We start from the raw sequence: 13521 nt of genomic DNA on the forward strand, positions 1-13521 counted from the left end.
AAGAGAAGAGAAGAGAAGAGAAGAGAAGAGAAGAAAGAGAGGAAGACCATAACGAAGAAGCAGAAGGACACACAGGGCAGTGAAATTTTTCTTGCTCCAGTGGTCAGAGCTTTTGCACCTTTCCTACATGTTACCCCCTTCTGCGTTTGAAAAAAATATCACTTTCTGGCCTAAACTCATTGCTGCCAGCTGCTCCGTAGGTAGACATAAGAAGTGCTGGATTATCAGGTAGTTTCAGCTGCGTTCCTCTCTGTCCACCTTGTCCTCCGGTTCTTTGGTAAAATCAGTATGGTTGGATCAAATAGGTAAGCTGTCTGTTTGTGAATAACACAGCTTATCGTGCTTGGTAGAAAATCAGGGCAACAGTTGACATATGTATTTTTATTCCCCAACTTCTGTACGTAGTGTGAGTTTATACTTAGCTGCTGTTGCTTTTTTTAAAAAAAAAAGTTTTACAGTCACGCGTTTCAAAAAAGTCAAACTTTCCCATGTCAAAGCCATTGTTGGCTCAAGAAGGGCTCCAAAGTTTGAGGACAACCAGATGAAACGGAAACTTGTTCAGCTCAATGCAGACCACTACTTCTTCCTCAAATACTGAAGAGTCTTGAATATCAGGCGATGTTGGAAGGCGGCAAGCAAAGACATGACTGTCAGTCTGATGTCAAGAAAGTTGGCAAATATTTTTTTACCGTCAGGGCCGTCTCACTGCAAGCAGGGGGGAAATGAGTTATTCTTCAGTCCTACCTACTTCAACTCTGCTCATGGTGAAGGAAGCCATTCCCAGCAGGAACGGGTGCCCATACTCTGTATTTCTCAGGCGTGTTGTCACTTGGGGTTTATGTGCTCTTTTCTTCTCTTTTGCCCATTTGGTCCAGAACTCTTAATCTTTAGTATTCCGGAAGCATCCCGGGATGTAGAGCTGTGAGAAAAACAACAGCAGGACCTGGTGTCCCTGGGTAACCTCTGGCAGACACAGAGGTTGTTTCTGAACATGACCCATGTTTCTGGAGATGGACTTCCACTCGTATTTTATATCCTCTGACTGACAATGAAAAGAAAGAAGGACAGAAAATCCACCTCTCCCTAACGCACTGGAAAGGGCTTCAGCTGTTTGCGGGCAGAGACGACCAACGGGCAGCGGCTCTTCACATGGACCTCTTGGTGCTCCGTGGGAAATCCCACTGGGTATTGGTCATCTTGGAGCCTGTACTGCCAGGGTGCTGCAGCCTCCCTTGCGTAAACAAGAGCCCTTGACTTGTCCCAGAGGCCAAGTTTATTTCTTAAAAAGATGACAAGTTGTATCACATGGAGTCACAAAACTGGAGGTGGTGTTTTCTCATTCTGGGTAGGGAATATTAGTGTCAAATACTGTTGTCAGATGGACGGTCTCCTTTTCAAAGCAAAGAAAACATGAAAACAAACGTCCCAGAACTGATGATATATCTCAAAACCAAACAGATTTTGAGTAACAATTGGCATTTATCACCTGACATTGGAAATATCCTTCCAGAACAATCTTCCTTGCCTAAATAAGCTGCTGCCCAGAAGGTGGTGAGGAAAGAGGCTTCAAATGGTAGCAGAGGAGCAGGAAGTATCAGCGAATACTTTTAATAGGTATTTAATGCCCGGAGTGCTACAGCAAGGACCGCAAGCCCTTAGCCCTCAGCATACTCAATAGAGGAAAGGCTGTTCCTCATTCTCCAGAACTTCAGCCGGTGAAGGTCAGGTGATGGAGGACATCCATCTGAAAACACTACCGAGTATCCTTACAGCTCATCTGTGAGAAGGATATGTCTTTTTTCCGATCCCATCGGTAGGAACAAGCTCCTCATCTCTCTAAACGCTTCCAGAAACGACAGCAGAAGCAGGCATTTCCAGGGAGGCAAGATGCCAAATACCAGAGGCACAACACTCCATCTGTTGCTGTGGTGGTCCAGTCGCCTCCTCTTCATCTCTACAACAAGTTTGATGGTACAGCCGAGAGCTCTCAACTGATTTCTTTGGCAGCTGCCCTCTCCTTCCCCCCTTTGCAGATTGGCTTTCTATTTCCAGGCTGCGTAAAGTGGAACAGCAGCGCAATGAGTCCTACCAGTTGCTGGGAAAATCTGCTCTATCTGGTTCATCATTTTCCCCTTTCCTTTTTTAATTAGGAAAGCACAAAGAGATGAAATGATCTCCTTTCTGCTGCTAGGAGTAATGCAACGCATGATTATAGTAGTACATTAACTGTCCTACTTGAGTTTTTTTCGTTTTACAGTATTGCTTTGGCATCCAAATTTGCTCTCTATCCATCTGCTTTTTTCTTCGGAGATACAGGCAAAAGCCATGACAAGCAAACTTCTCTCTGCACAGTTTACAGTCATCAAAGCTGTCTTCCTCAAACTCCTGGCTCCAGTAGAAGCTGATGTAATTAATCAAGGGCTCATTCATGCCTTTACCTGAATGACTGGTTCATAAGGGGATAGTCTTCGTCAGGACCTGTTGATATTGCCCAAAGTGAAAACTTGTTTTTTCTAGGTTTTAACACCTGACAGCATCTCAAATATACGTTGCAATCAACCAGGTGTTGTATAAAACTATTTGGGGCTGGGCTAAGGACTTGTGCAGTGGCCACATCACAGCAGCTTGGTGCTGGTGATGATGCCTCAGAAGCAAAAAATCTATAGGCAATGCCAGCCGTACCCTTATTTTACGGGGTTTTATTCACAAAAACATTTAAATGATTTTTGCTAACTTTTGCCTATCCACCAGATTCTTACAAAATGCCACGGTGGGAGAGAGGAGGAAGAGGGAGTGAAGATCTCAGTGCTGTTCCACCTCTTGCTGCCGTGACCCAGGAGCGGGCAGGAATGCCAACGTCTTGTCTTTCCTCCCAGGGCACAAATCTGCAAGCTTCCCTGTCATTGTGGGAAGGTCTAGAGGAGAAAACCTTTAAAGAACTGAATCCCAGTGATCTTGATCATATAGTCTTAAGATTAGATGAGTTTCCTCCGTAGGTGATCTCTTGACCTTCCACTTGGCCAGAGGGAGAACACAGTAATACAGTATTAGAATAAAATGCCCTGATGGTATTCCGGTTGAAATATTCAGATACAGAGACCACCATCTAATTAGGAAACTAATGCTGCTGTTTATCGTCTTGAAAGAGAAGAAAACAGTCCCTCAGGATTTCTCAGATGCAAATACGATCCACTGCTGCCCGCAGGAAGGTGGAAGCTCCTCTCGTGATAACCACAGTGATGGCTTGTTCCTCTCAACTACTAGAAAAACTCTTGCAAGAAAAAAATGGCCAACAGACTCCATAATAACTTTCCTGGAATGATCCTTCCGGAAAGGCAATCTGCACGATTAGTGCTATTTCATATTAATCACGCAAAATCAGGCAAATTCAGGGCAAGTGGAGAACACAGGAAACAGGACAAAATTTCTATGTTTTCACATAATAAAATAATTGAATGCCACCAGCCAGGAGGGCTTTGGGTGGCTTCTGCATGTAGATGTCCAGACAAGCTCGTTAACATTATTCCTCTGTTTCACAGGGGAGACAGGCCGGTATTTTACAACCTTTCTCTCCCAAAAGTAATGTCGGGCAGGGCGGTGGCCGTGCTTCACTGTCACGTGCAGTGACAGGACTCAGGACATCTAGACACCTCGATAAAGTAGCCTCCATCGTGTAAGAGGTGTGGAAGAGTCCCTGAAGTCACAGGTCCCAGGCTTGTTGGCCAAAAATCTGCATTTTTTCCCAGGAATTGCACGCTGTTCGTACATGCACAGGAACACCCAGCGCTTTGCTGCTGCCTCGGGAGTGATGCTGGTCAGTTGGCAACCTAACCTGGAGGAGAAGGATGCTGATGGAAAGCACGTCAGCTCGGTAGCATGCCCTGGCAGCGCTCAAACAGCACTAAAATCTATAGGTAAAATGTAGAAGCAGGCACCCTGACAGCACCCCAGCCAAGGACGGAGTAAAAGCCAGCACAGCATTTGGGAGATTAAAGCAGCACGTCTGGAATGAGAGAGGCTCCCGACTTCAAACAAAAATAAACGTGTAATGTACAGTTGTCGTTACTGCAGTTCAGTACAGCTGCAAAATGTCACATCAAATGTCTCTGTCGATTCCACATGTGTTGTCTTCATGCCCTCGCTGGAGTAAATGGCAGGGCAGGATCCCAACCCTCGGTATCCTAGAGCAGTGTCAGACACTCGGCATCAAAGCGGTGCTCCCGGAGGCTGCGCCGGTGCGGACATCTGGTGCCTGTGTGGGATAACGGACCGCCTAAAGCCATTTTCTGTGAGCAGTTAAAGCACGGGGACGGCTGAGGTGGGGCCAATGAACCGTTACAGGGACCTGCTCCCAGCAAAGCTTCAGCTTGGGGCCATCGGCTCTGCAACCTGAAAAACTGCTGCTACAGACCACCTGCCGGGGCCGAAAACATGACGCCACGCCATCAAAGCCTCCAAATAAAACCGAAACGGTGCAGCGCAGAAAGGTGCCGGAGGAAAGGGGGCTCGGCGAGAACGGGGAGTCACGTCCGCAGCGTCTGTGGGCGCTGGGGCGCTGCAAAATTGGGCTGCGGCCGGCAGGACGCTCTGCCGCGAGAATACGGCTGGCTCTGCCGGAGGGACCGGCGCGGGGAACCAGGGTAGATGGCGAAGAAGATCTTTGTCTTCCCAGCGTCAGCAAGAGGCAGTAAGCATCCTCCCCGACACACGGCAGCTCCTGCTGCCCTCGCTCATCTCTTTTACGGGCAGCAGCCAGTTTGACGGTTCCTTTGCAGATCGCGGCCCCTCGCTGATCCCGGTCGTTCTTGCGGAGCCGTGGCAGATGTTCAAGTTGCTGATGGGGCGAGCGGGTCCCGCGAGCAGAGGATCGCACAAGACGAGTGTGCAGACTGGAACTAGGCAATGTCACTGTGGGTGACAGCAAGGTGCCATGCCCCTGGCTGCGTGGCACACCGAGGGAGCGGATTGCTTCCTCCAGTGACGCAAGAGGAGAGCTCTGCAGAGGGCGAGAATTCAGTTATCTTTTATTCCCCTCAAACCTCAGCGATATCGATTGCAACAGAGAAGCCAGCAGCGATAACGACTCTGCACAAACAAAGCGCATGGATCAGCTGCGCCGCGGCCAGCACCCAGCGACTCGGGTCTGGGGGAGAGAAGCATCTGCCCTTGAGCTGCCGCACGAGCACTGTCCTTGTCAAGGAGAAGAGCGGTGTGATAGCTAATTAGCCGAACAGGCGATCTGGCAGCCAGGCAGAACCATCTCTCGCTCAGCCGAGCGGCTTTGATGGGGCCCTGCCGTACGCCGGGGCCGCCGAGCTCTGTCCCGAGGGGGGGACCCCGGTGGGGACCGGTGAGGGATGTGTGGCCGAGCATCGTGGCGCGAGGAGGTTGGGCTGTGGCAGTGCGGCACGTGCGATTCCTCCTGTTTGTGTGTCTGCTCTGCTCGCAGGTACGAGGAGGAACCTCCGCAACGACCTGCTGGTAGCAGCCGATTCCATCACCAACACCATGTCATCGCTGGTGAAGGAACTTCATTCAGGTAAGAGTCAATTTAGCGGCACGTGCGCGCAGCAGAAAAAGGAGAGCTTGAAGCCACGAGTTGGAGATTTGTCCTTCGATGTATTTTTTATGAAAACAATTTACAGCGTAATGCGAGGTTATGTGTTCGTTTTTTCAATGATAAAATGAGAAATCATTTTTGTAGCTAACATCATTGAGAACTCCAAATGCCTTCTGAGCAGGCTTTCCTTTGATTTGGTCGCTGACAGCTAAGGCAATACTCTGTGGATACAAACCTGGCTGACGGCACCGTTGGCGATTCGTGAAGCGGACTCACATCTCGCTCCTGCGCGTATCGATCCGTGCACGTGTAACAGCACTAAGCAGCTTTTCCAGAGTATGCTGCAGGCATGTCCTGGACCACTTACTAGGCAGAAGTGCCACTTCCCAGTCCCACTTCTGGAGGTCAGAGCTGCTTACCAACGCAAGCTGGCAAGTCAGAAGCCAGGGCAGGTTTGTGAGTGAGTCTCCCCGAACTATTGCTTAGTGACGGCGATACTTGAGCATCAGGTGCGACTCCTCTGCAATGAATCCCCATTAGATGCCGTAATCACAAATATATAGTAAATGGACGTGAGGGCAATTGCAACAAAGGATTAAACAGCCATGTGGAAAAAAGATAATTATTCCCTTTGTGCCTTTTTACTGTGCCAGTGGAGGTAAACACCCTGACTGGACTGGAGCAGCTTCTGCTGTAGTCCGGGGACGCATCCTGTGGCTCTCGAGCCTTGTCAGCGATGGGGTGTACGATCATTTAATATTTCAGCAGCTTGTTTGTGGGCTGCCTTCTCTTTTAAGAAAGAAGTAAAGCATTCTGTATTCAGACCGAAGCTCACGGTTTCTGTTTCGCGCCTCCCCCAGCCCCTTGCTGTATCCGGTAGTTGCATCGCGTAATACCCCCGTAAACTTACCAAGCTCTGTATTAAAACCGGTTAGGCTTTTTGTTCCCACTGCCCATAACAGAGAAGTTGCAGTTATAAAGCGGGTTGATATTTTACTGCTAAGCAGTAAATTCACCCAGTCTAAACCCTGTGTCTCGGCTGCGAAGGCGGCTGTGAGTTAATAAAGTCTTTCATGTATGACAGCAGCATCGCCAGTGCCATTGCAGCGAAGGGCCGTGTGTTTCTTCAATAAATCACCATGCTCAAGATGCACAGCTCTCTTCCCTCTAGGCCGAAACCCAGCGAACAAACCCTCTGCCCAAAACAGATGTCTGCAGTAATTTATTTTTTGCTTTTAATAGAAGAGCGCCTCTGCAGCGGTGCGGCTGAGCTCAGGGTCTGGTCTGGGGTGGCGGGTGGCAGAGCTGACATGTCGGCTGGACCTGCGGCTCTCCTGCCCTCCTCTGAAATCCCTGAGAGTTTGGCAAATGCAAACAGCCCGGGTTTGCGCTATCGACAGCCCTTTCAGGCTTGTCAGGGATCGTGCAAAGCAGTTATGGTTCACAAGGGAGTGAAAATGGAATTAATTACAGTCTCCTACTTGAGGATATGCAGATACTAAAGAAGGCTCCCTTGAAAGTATCTGAAATCATTTCATTTGTGTAAATTAGGAAAAGCATGAGTTATCCTCAGCTGATGAGAGTCAGTGGGATTTAACACATATTGTCCCGGAGGTAAGCTGTGAGAATAGACACCTCCTCCAGCCCCAGGCTCGCCCGATATAGCTGCAGGCATTGTGTTTTGAGCGTTTTGTGAGCCACTGGTGCGTGCACCACCCACGCCTCTGTTTGCCTCTCCGTACCTCCGCACCAGCTCAGAAAACAGATTCCTTTGGAGAGGAAACACTGCTCAGGGTTACCCTTTCCCAATGGGCTTCCAGAGATGCTCCGACTGCCCCCCTTCCCCTGTGCTGCCAGTCTAACGCTCCTGGGCTGCCGAGGGAACGCCGGCATCGTTTTTACTCCAGCTGAGCTTAAAAAGCCGCACGCCGGTGATCTCCGGGGACCGGGCGCGATGCTGCTGGAGGTGGCTCAGCCCCTGCCCTGCAGCGCTGCCCAACAAGAGGCAGGTTCAGGACCCGAAGCGGCTGCTGAGCTCCAGGTCACCTCTCTTGTTATTAAAAATGCCTTTGGTTTTGTCAGTGATCTCTTGTGCACTCGCATTAAGGACTCGTCAGTAGCCATCGCTGAGTAGGCAGAGACTGTGTGACTCCCAGATGTCTCATCGGTCCCGCTGTCAAAGCGACAAAGAGAGCAAATGTTTATAAGATCCCCTTTGATCAAATCAATTCAAAATGCTTCAGTTTTTCAAACTGTGCCTTTTATTGCAGGGTTTTCTCCCTTTCTCTGCTCTCAGCAGCACGTGAAGTAGGCAGAAGCGATATCACAGCTCATAATAACTCTTACCTGTTTACACAGGTCTCATTGAAATGTTGTGCAGAGAGATATGAGCCACCATCTGCAGAAGAATGTGACCTTCTGCTCCCGCTCTCTGCTACATAAATACAAGCCTGGCCATAAACTCTCTTCAGCTTAACCGGAGTTAAATATAATGAACCACCACCTCTCAGACATAAAACGAGCGCCTGTCGCCTGGCACCGGTTACGTGGCTTTGCCCCGGTGTGAGCATCGGCGTCACTGAACACCCTGCGTGGGCAAACCCTGCAACGCCAGGAGGGACCCTCTGAGGTTTTCACCTCACCATAAACCATTTTCGTTTTTCTTCCTTAGATTCCACCTCAGCCTAAAAGTCGTGACTTCCTTCCCATGGTGTATATTGTGCGGTTCTTTGTTTCTGAGAGTGCTAAAGTAAGAGCGCACAAGGGACTTCGGTCCCAATGCTACCTGGGCCGGGTCGTCGTCCGCTAGCAGTCCACTCTTTTGGACCATGTAGACACTGCTTCCACTAGCGCTCTGCAACCTCTCATCATCCGATCAGGATGGAGTGGGGAGTCTTTTGCCACCAGCAGTGAACAGGCCGTAGGAAGGATGATGATGCTTCCAGCCAGGCTCTCCTTGGGAGCCTGAACACACGTCCTCCTTCCCCTCCAACGTCAGCTATGCCCAATAAGCCGGTTCTTCCTTGCTACAGAGAAGTTCCCCAAGTATCTGTTCTCTCACCTACTTGTCTCATGTGCGTTTTTTTCTTTTTTTTTTTTTTTTGAAGCAGAGGAAGAAGATGAAGAAGAAACAGAAAAAATGCAGAACGGAAAGGACCGAGGTAAGGGGACAAGCTACGGTCTCTGAGCTGTAAAGCATTTTCTGACTTGCTGCTCTGCAGGAGCTCAGTTTGCCGTCTCCGTTTGGAGCCCCAGGAGAGGGCTCTGGGTGCAGACGGCTCCGGGTGGAAGCAGCCCACGTTGCTGCTGCTGCTGCTGTTACGCCACATGCAGAGACGGCACAGGTTCATCTGCCTGCTGCCGTCATCGCCACGCTGCCAGGTCGCTCTCTCCAACATCTGCCATGGCTTGAGATGACGTCATGGCCAGGGTTTCTTCAGCGCGTCTGTTCATCTTTCAAGAATGTTTTTCTTTCAGCAAAGGTCATGCACAGATCTTTGAAATGCGCAAGAGGAGGAGGATTTGCTTTGAGTCCTGCGAGAAATCCAGTTCAGATGAATACGTTAGAAAAAAAGCAAAGCGTGGGCTGGTTACCAGTGAAGTTCCTGAGCGGTGGGACCGTCATCTGCCAAACCACTGCCTCCGGTGACCTTGGCTGGACAAACGTTCAGAATCACTGTGCTGATGGAACCCCGTGTAGGCAGTGCCATCGGCTAAGCGGGGCTTCGCAGGAGATCTCTTTCATCTCTGCTCTCCCTGGATTGCAGGTCTAGATACTAATCCTCCCCAGACCACGTCTTCCTTTGGTGCGACTGAATCCATAACACGTGCTAGCAGAGCTATTCCCGGGGCTGGAAGTGATCATCGCAGGCGCGGAACGCAGCCCCGAGACTTGCAAACAACCGTGCAGCGTACGGTTGAGTTGGAGGGCTCTGCAGGAGATCTGTTCCTCATGTCGCACTCCACAAGCGAACAAAGAAGCACCTCCCAGACCCTCCTTGGGAAGGGACCTTGCTCAGCGCTCTCTTGACTTTTGCTTTCCACGTTTTAAACCAAAGCGCGAGAAGCAGACTTGGACAGGTTTGAATCAGCCCAAGCATTTCTGTCTCGCTTGAGCCAAACCCAATTTCAGCATCAACAAACTGGAACTTTTTATCCTTTTTTTGTTGTACACACGTTTTCCTTCTGGCTAAGCTGAAGTGACAGGGCTCACGTTTCTCACCAAAAGAGCTCATTTTCCTGAGTTTTCCTGTCCAGCGAGTTCTGCAAAGCATTCGGGTGTTTGGAAACGCTCTGCTTCCTGATGGTTTGTGCATCAGTATTAGACATTATAAGTTTGTAGGAAGAAGTGCAGTGAGTTTGAATTTAGCTAAAACAGAAGTTTTCAAAGCAGAATTGCATTGGCTCTAAATCACAGGGCTCTCTTTGCCCTAGAACATTCCTCTTCAGTTAAATATTTTAGATGCTTAGCAGATGACCCTTCTGCTTTTTTCCAAATGTGCATTGTATCTTGCATGGGAAATAGGGAAAGGGGGATTTTGAAGAGTTGAAATATGATGTATGGTAGCGGAGACGTAGTAAGACAAATTCAGCTCTGTTACTCATTGCAGCAGCATTGGAGTCGGGGGGGGGACACAACAGAGACGTGTAACCAAACGCAGAACTTGGTCCAAAAGCCTTCGTGTGGAATGTAAATATAATCTCTGCCAGAGAGTAAGTGATTTCTTAATGTCACAAAGTTAGTGAGATAAAAAACTGGCAGAAAAATCAAGGAACGATCGATATACAAACTGCAGTCCTCCTGCGGAGTGTGTACACCATGGGAGCTCCTCCAGGCACCAAAGCACATGTGGCCACGGGGAGTCCGGCTCTGGGTTTTGTGTGGGCTGCGTCGAGGACGGGCATTACGAAAGCATGTGCTCTCTGCCCCGTGTTGCCTATGGGGACCCGTGGCCGGGATGCTCCAGGCATGCAGGGTCTGATGGACCCCGTACTCCCGCCGAGCTCTACCTGCCCCGACTTCATTCTTTGCACAGTGACTGTGTGTGCATCCCCATCTCGGGAAAGCTCTCCCTAGCTGCAGCATCAGCCTGTTACTTCTTCCCATCCTGAACGGACAAGAATTAAAATTACTTGTAGCTCGTGTATTCCCCAACTTCTGCACCGGCGTAGACAAGGGAGACGCTGGTCCTCACAGGGACGATGCTGCTGTGATGCATTTCCTAGGGACAGCATCACCCTTGGGCTTCCTCACAAGATTCTTCACAAAGTTATTTCATATTTCTCTGTGTCCCAATTAATCAACCTCAGAACTCGCTTCCCCGCTGGAGAGGCTTACGTTCATGTGCTTGATATAGCAGCAGCTTGGTACGGCTTTAGCAGGATGAAATCATTCGGGAAGACTCCAAGTTGGCCGCGTCTTTTGTGGTTAGGATTACAAATTAAGCAGCATCTCCAAAGAAGATGTCTACAGGGGTTTCCAGGCACAGAAGAGCACAGTCGGGTGCTGGCAAAGCCACATCCATCCAGTCGCGTTAGACATCACCCCACGGCAGTTAAGCCAGCCTCAGCACTCTCTTTGAGTTACCCCTTCTTGAAACCTGGCGTTACGTATCCATACATTGCACGCGTGCCAGACGTTATTTCAGGTCGGACGCCCGCTCGGCTAGGGCTGTCTTGCAGTCACCGTTTGCCATGGTCCTGCTGCCTCTCTCCAAGACAGCATGCTCGTGTTGGTGACCAGGAGGTGGACCCATGACAGCATCACCTGAAACGAGACTCTCCATGAGCTGGTCTCTTCGTATATTGGCCATTTGGATCTTATAACTCCCAAGCTGCTACAAAAGGGACTGAAGTGCTGTAATCTGCTCTCTCAAACTGCTGGAAGGAAGGGCATGGTTTGCAGCCCCATAAAATTTATTAGACAAGAATATGCAGTTTGAAATATACCTGTCCATACTGATCAAAGTCCGTAGCCCGTGCAGCCGTCTGTTCTTGGAGGATGGGACAGAGGCCATCCTCGGCAGGTTTGCAGATGACACCAAACTGGGAGGAGCGGCTGATACCCCCGAGGGTCCTGCTGCCATCCAGAGGGACCTCAGCAGGCTGGAGAAGTGGTCCGGCAGGAACCTCGCGCAGTTCAGCAAGGGGAAGCGCAAAGCGCTGGGAACAAGCCCAGGCACCAGCACAGGCTGGAGGCGATCGGCACGCGGCTTTGCAGGGAAGAACCTAGGGGTCCTGGTGGACACCGAGTTGACTGTTAGCCAGCGATGTGCCCTCGTGCAGCGAATGCGAATGGCATCCTGGGCTGCATTAGGTGAAGCATTGCCAGTCGAGGGAGGGGATCCTTCCCCTCTGCCCAGCACTGCCGAGGCCACCCCTGGAGTGCTGGGTGCAGTGCTGGGCTCCCCAGTGCAAGAGAGACATGGGCAGACTGGAGAGAGTCCAGTCTTGGGGCCATGGCAATGAGTAAGGCATTGAAGCATCTATCACATGAGGAGAGGCTGAGAGAGCTGGGTTCAAATCAATGTGTATAAATAACTGATGTAAAAGAGTAAAGAAAACAGAGCCAGAGTCTTCTCAGTGTTGCCCAGAGAAAAGACAAGAGGCAAAGGGCACACAACGAAATACAGCAAGTTCTGTTTGAATATAAAAAATACTTTTTTACCGTGAGGCTGGTCGAACACTGGCACAGGTTGCCCAGAGAGGCTGTGGGGTCTCCATCCTTGGAGGTACTCAAAAGCTGATGGGTCAAGGTCCTGAGCAGCCTGCGGCAGCTGACCCTGCTTTGAGTGGGGGGTTGGACTGGGCGATCCCAGCGACGCTGGGATTCCTGGGATTCGGTAAGTTCAGGAGCACTTTTCTGCCTACCTCGCATTTCAGAGGAGTTGCCATTTACCCCAATGCCTGTAAAGCTGTTTGCAGTCCTGAGGAGAGTTAGAGCAACAAGAGATGGGGAGGGTAGCTTTTTCTTTTTACAGGAAATAAAATTACCTACTTTCTAAACGTGCCTTTCCCCCTGTGTTGCAGGTTAGACGGACGACCGCAGGCTGTACAGTAATTCAGGTAAGGATGGATATCTTTTTTTCTTCCCATCTCCAGCAGCACTGCTCTGTACACGCTGTTGCAATGCACAGGACCAAGTCCCTGGTCACCTCCTGCCCTTGTCCTTTCGCTCCTATTTCTGCACCAGGAAGGTTCCCCGCCTGCCCATCCCTCCACAACCGCTCAAAGGGACGTTGAGTTTTTTTCTTGTTAAGACCCAATTCTGCTCCTGCTGCAGACAGTGGGAAAACATTATTAACTCAGTGAGAACAGCATTATGTCCTATTTTATTAGTATTGCTTCTATACTGAGAGGCCTCAGCCAGGAAATAGGACCCTATTGTGATGGACACTATCCAGATGTACTAAAAATACAATCTCTACCCTCAAAGAGCCTGTGCTTCAAGTTATAATAAGGCACAACAGGTGGATAGACAAACAGGGGGTTGGAGAGCAGGAGATAGTGGTACGGGAGAAAACCTGAGCCCCGTGGTGACAATGCGTCTGGAGGACCTGAATAAGATCCTTATCTTTACCCATCTGAAAAGCTTGTAGGAGGGCACCGGATCAGGTTTCCACACTCCCCATACACTCGCTGGATGTTTGCCGTAGCCACAATGCCCATCTTTCACCATTCCCAGTGGGAAGAAGGAGGGTTCTCCTGGCAGAAAAACACAGCGTGGACACGCACGTAATTAGCCGGGAAGGAATGGAGATGGCGCAGTAGGTAACCTTCTTTCTAGGACCTTTTCCTTTACACTGTAGGTTGGTTAGTTGTAGAAACCAGACAGGAGAAAGTCTTCTACCCTTAACTTGCCAGTTCAGACCCAGCCCACCATGGTGATCTGGTGATCGTGGGGCGGATGAATTAGTCAGGATGGATCTGAAACGCAATTTTGCATGATAAAACCACCACAG

General features: G+C 49.9%; 1 protein-coding gene across 1 annotated transcript in view; it reads left to right on the top strand.

Annotated features, from left to right (window-relative positions):
- Window positions 1-12626, top strand: part of DTNB (dystrobrevin beta) — a 206895-nt gene extending 194269 nt beyond the window's left edge. Inside the window, exons 18-20 of the mRNA XM_059835577.1 lie at window positions 5450-5539; window positions 8668-8721; window positions 12590-12626. Coding sequence (XP_059691560.1) covers window positions 5450-5539; window positions 8668-8721; window positions 12590-12594 — 149 coding nt within the window. The 3' untranslated portion in view covers window positions 12595-12626. The remainder of the gene's footprint in view (window positions 1-5449; window positions 5540-8667; window positions 8722-12589) is intronic.
- The last annotated feature ends 895 nt before the right edge of the window (window positions 12627-13521 follow it).

Source organism: Gavia stellata, chromosome 2 (genome assembly GCF_030936135.1).
Source record: "Gavia stellata isolate bGavSte3 chromosome 2, bGavSte3.hap2, whole genome shotgun sequence".
Taxonomy (NCBI): domain Eukaryota; kingdom Metazoa; phylum Chordata; class Aves; order Gaviiformes; family Gaviidae; genus Gavia; species Gavia stellata.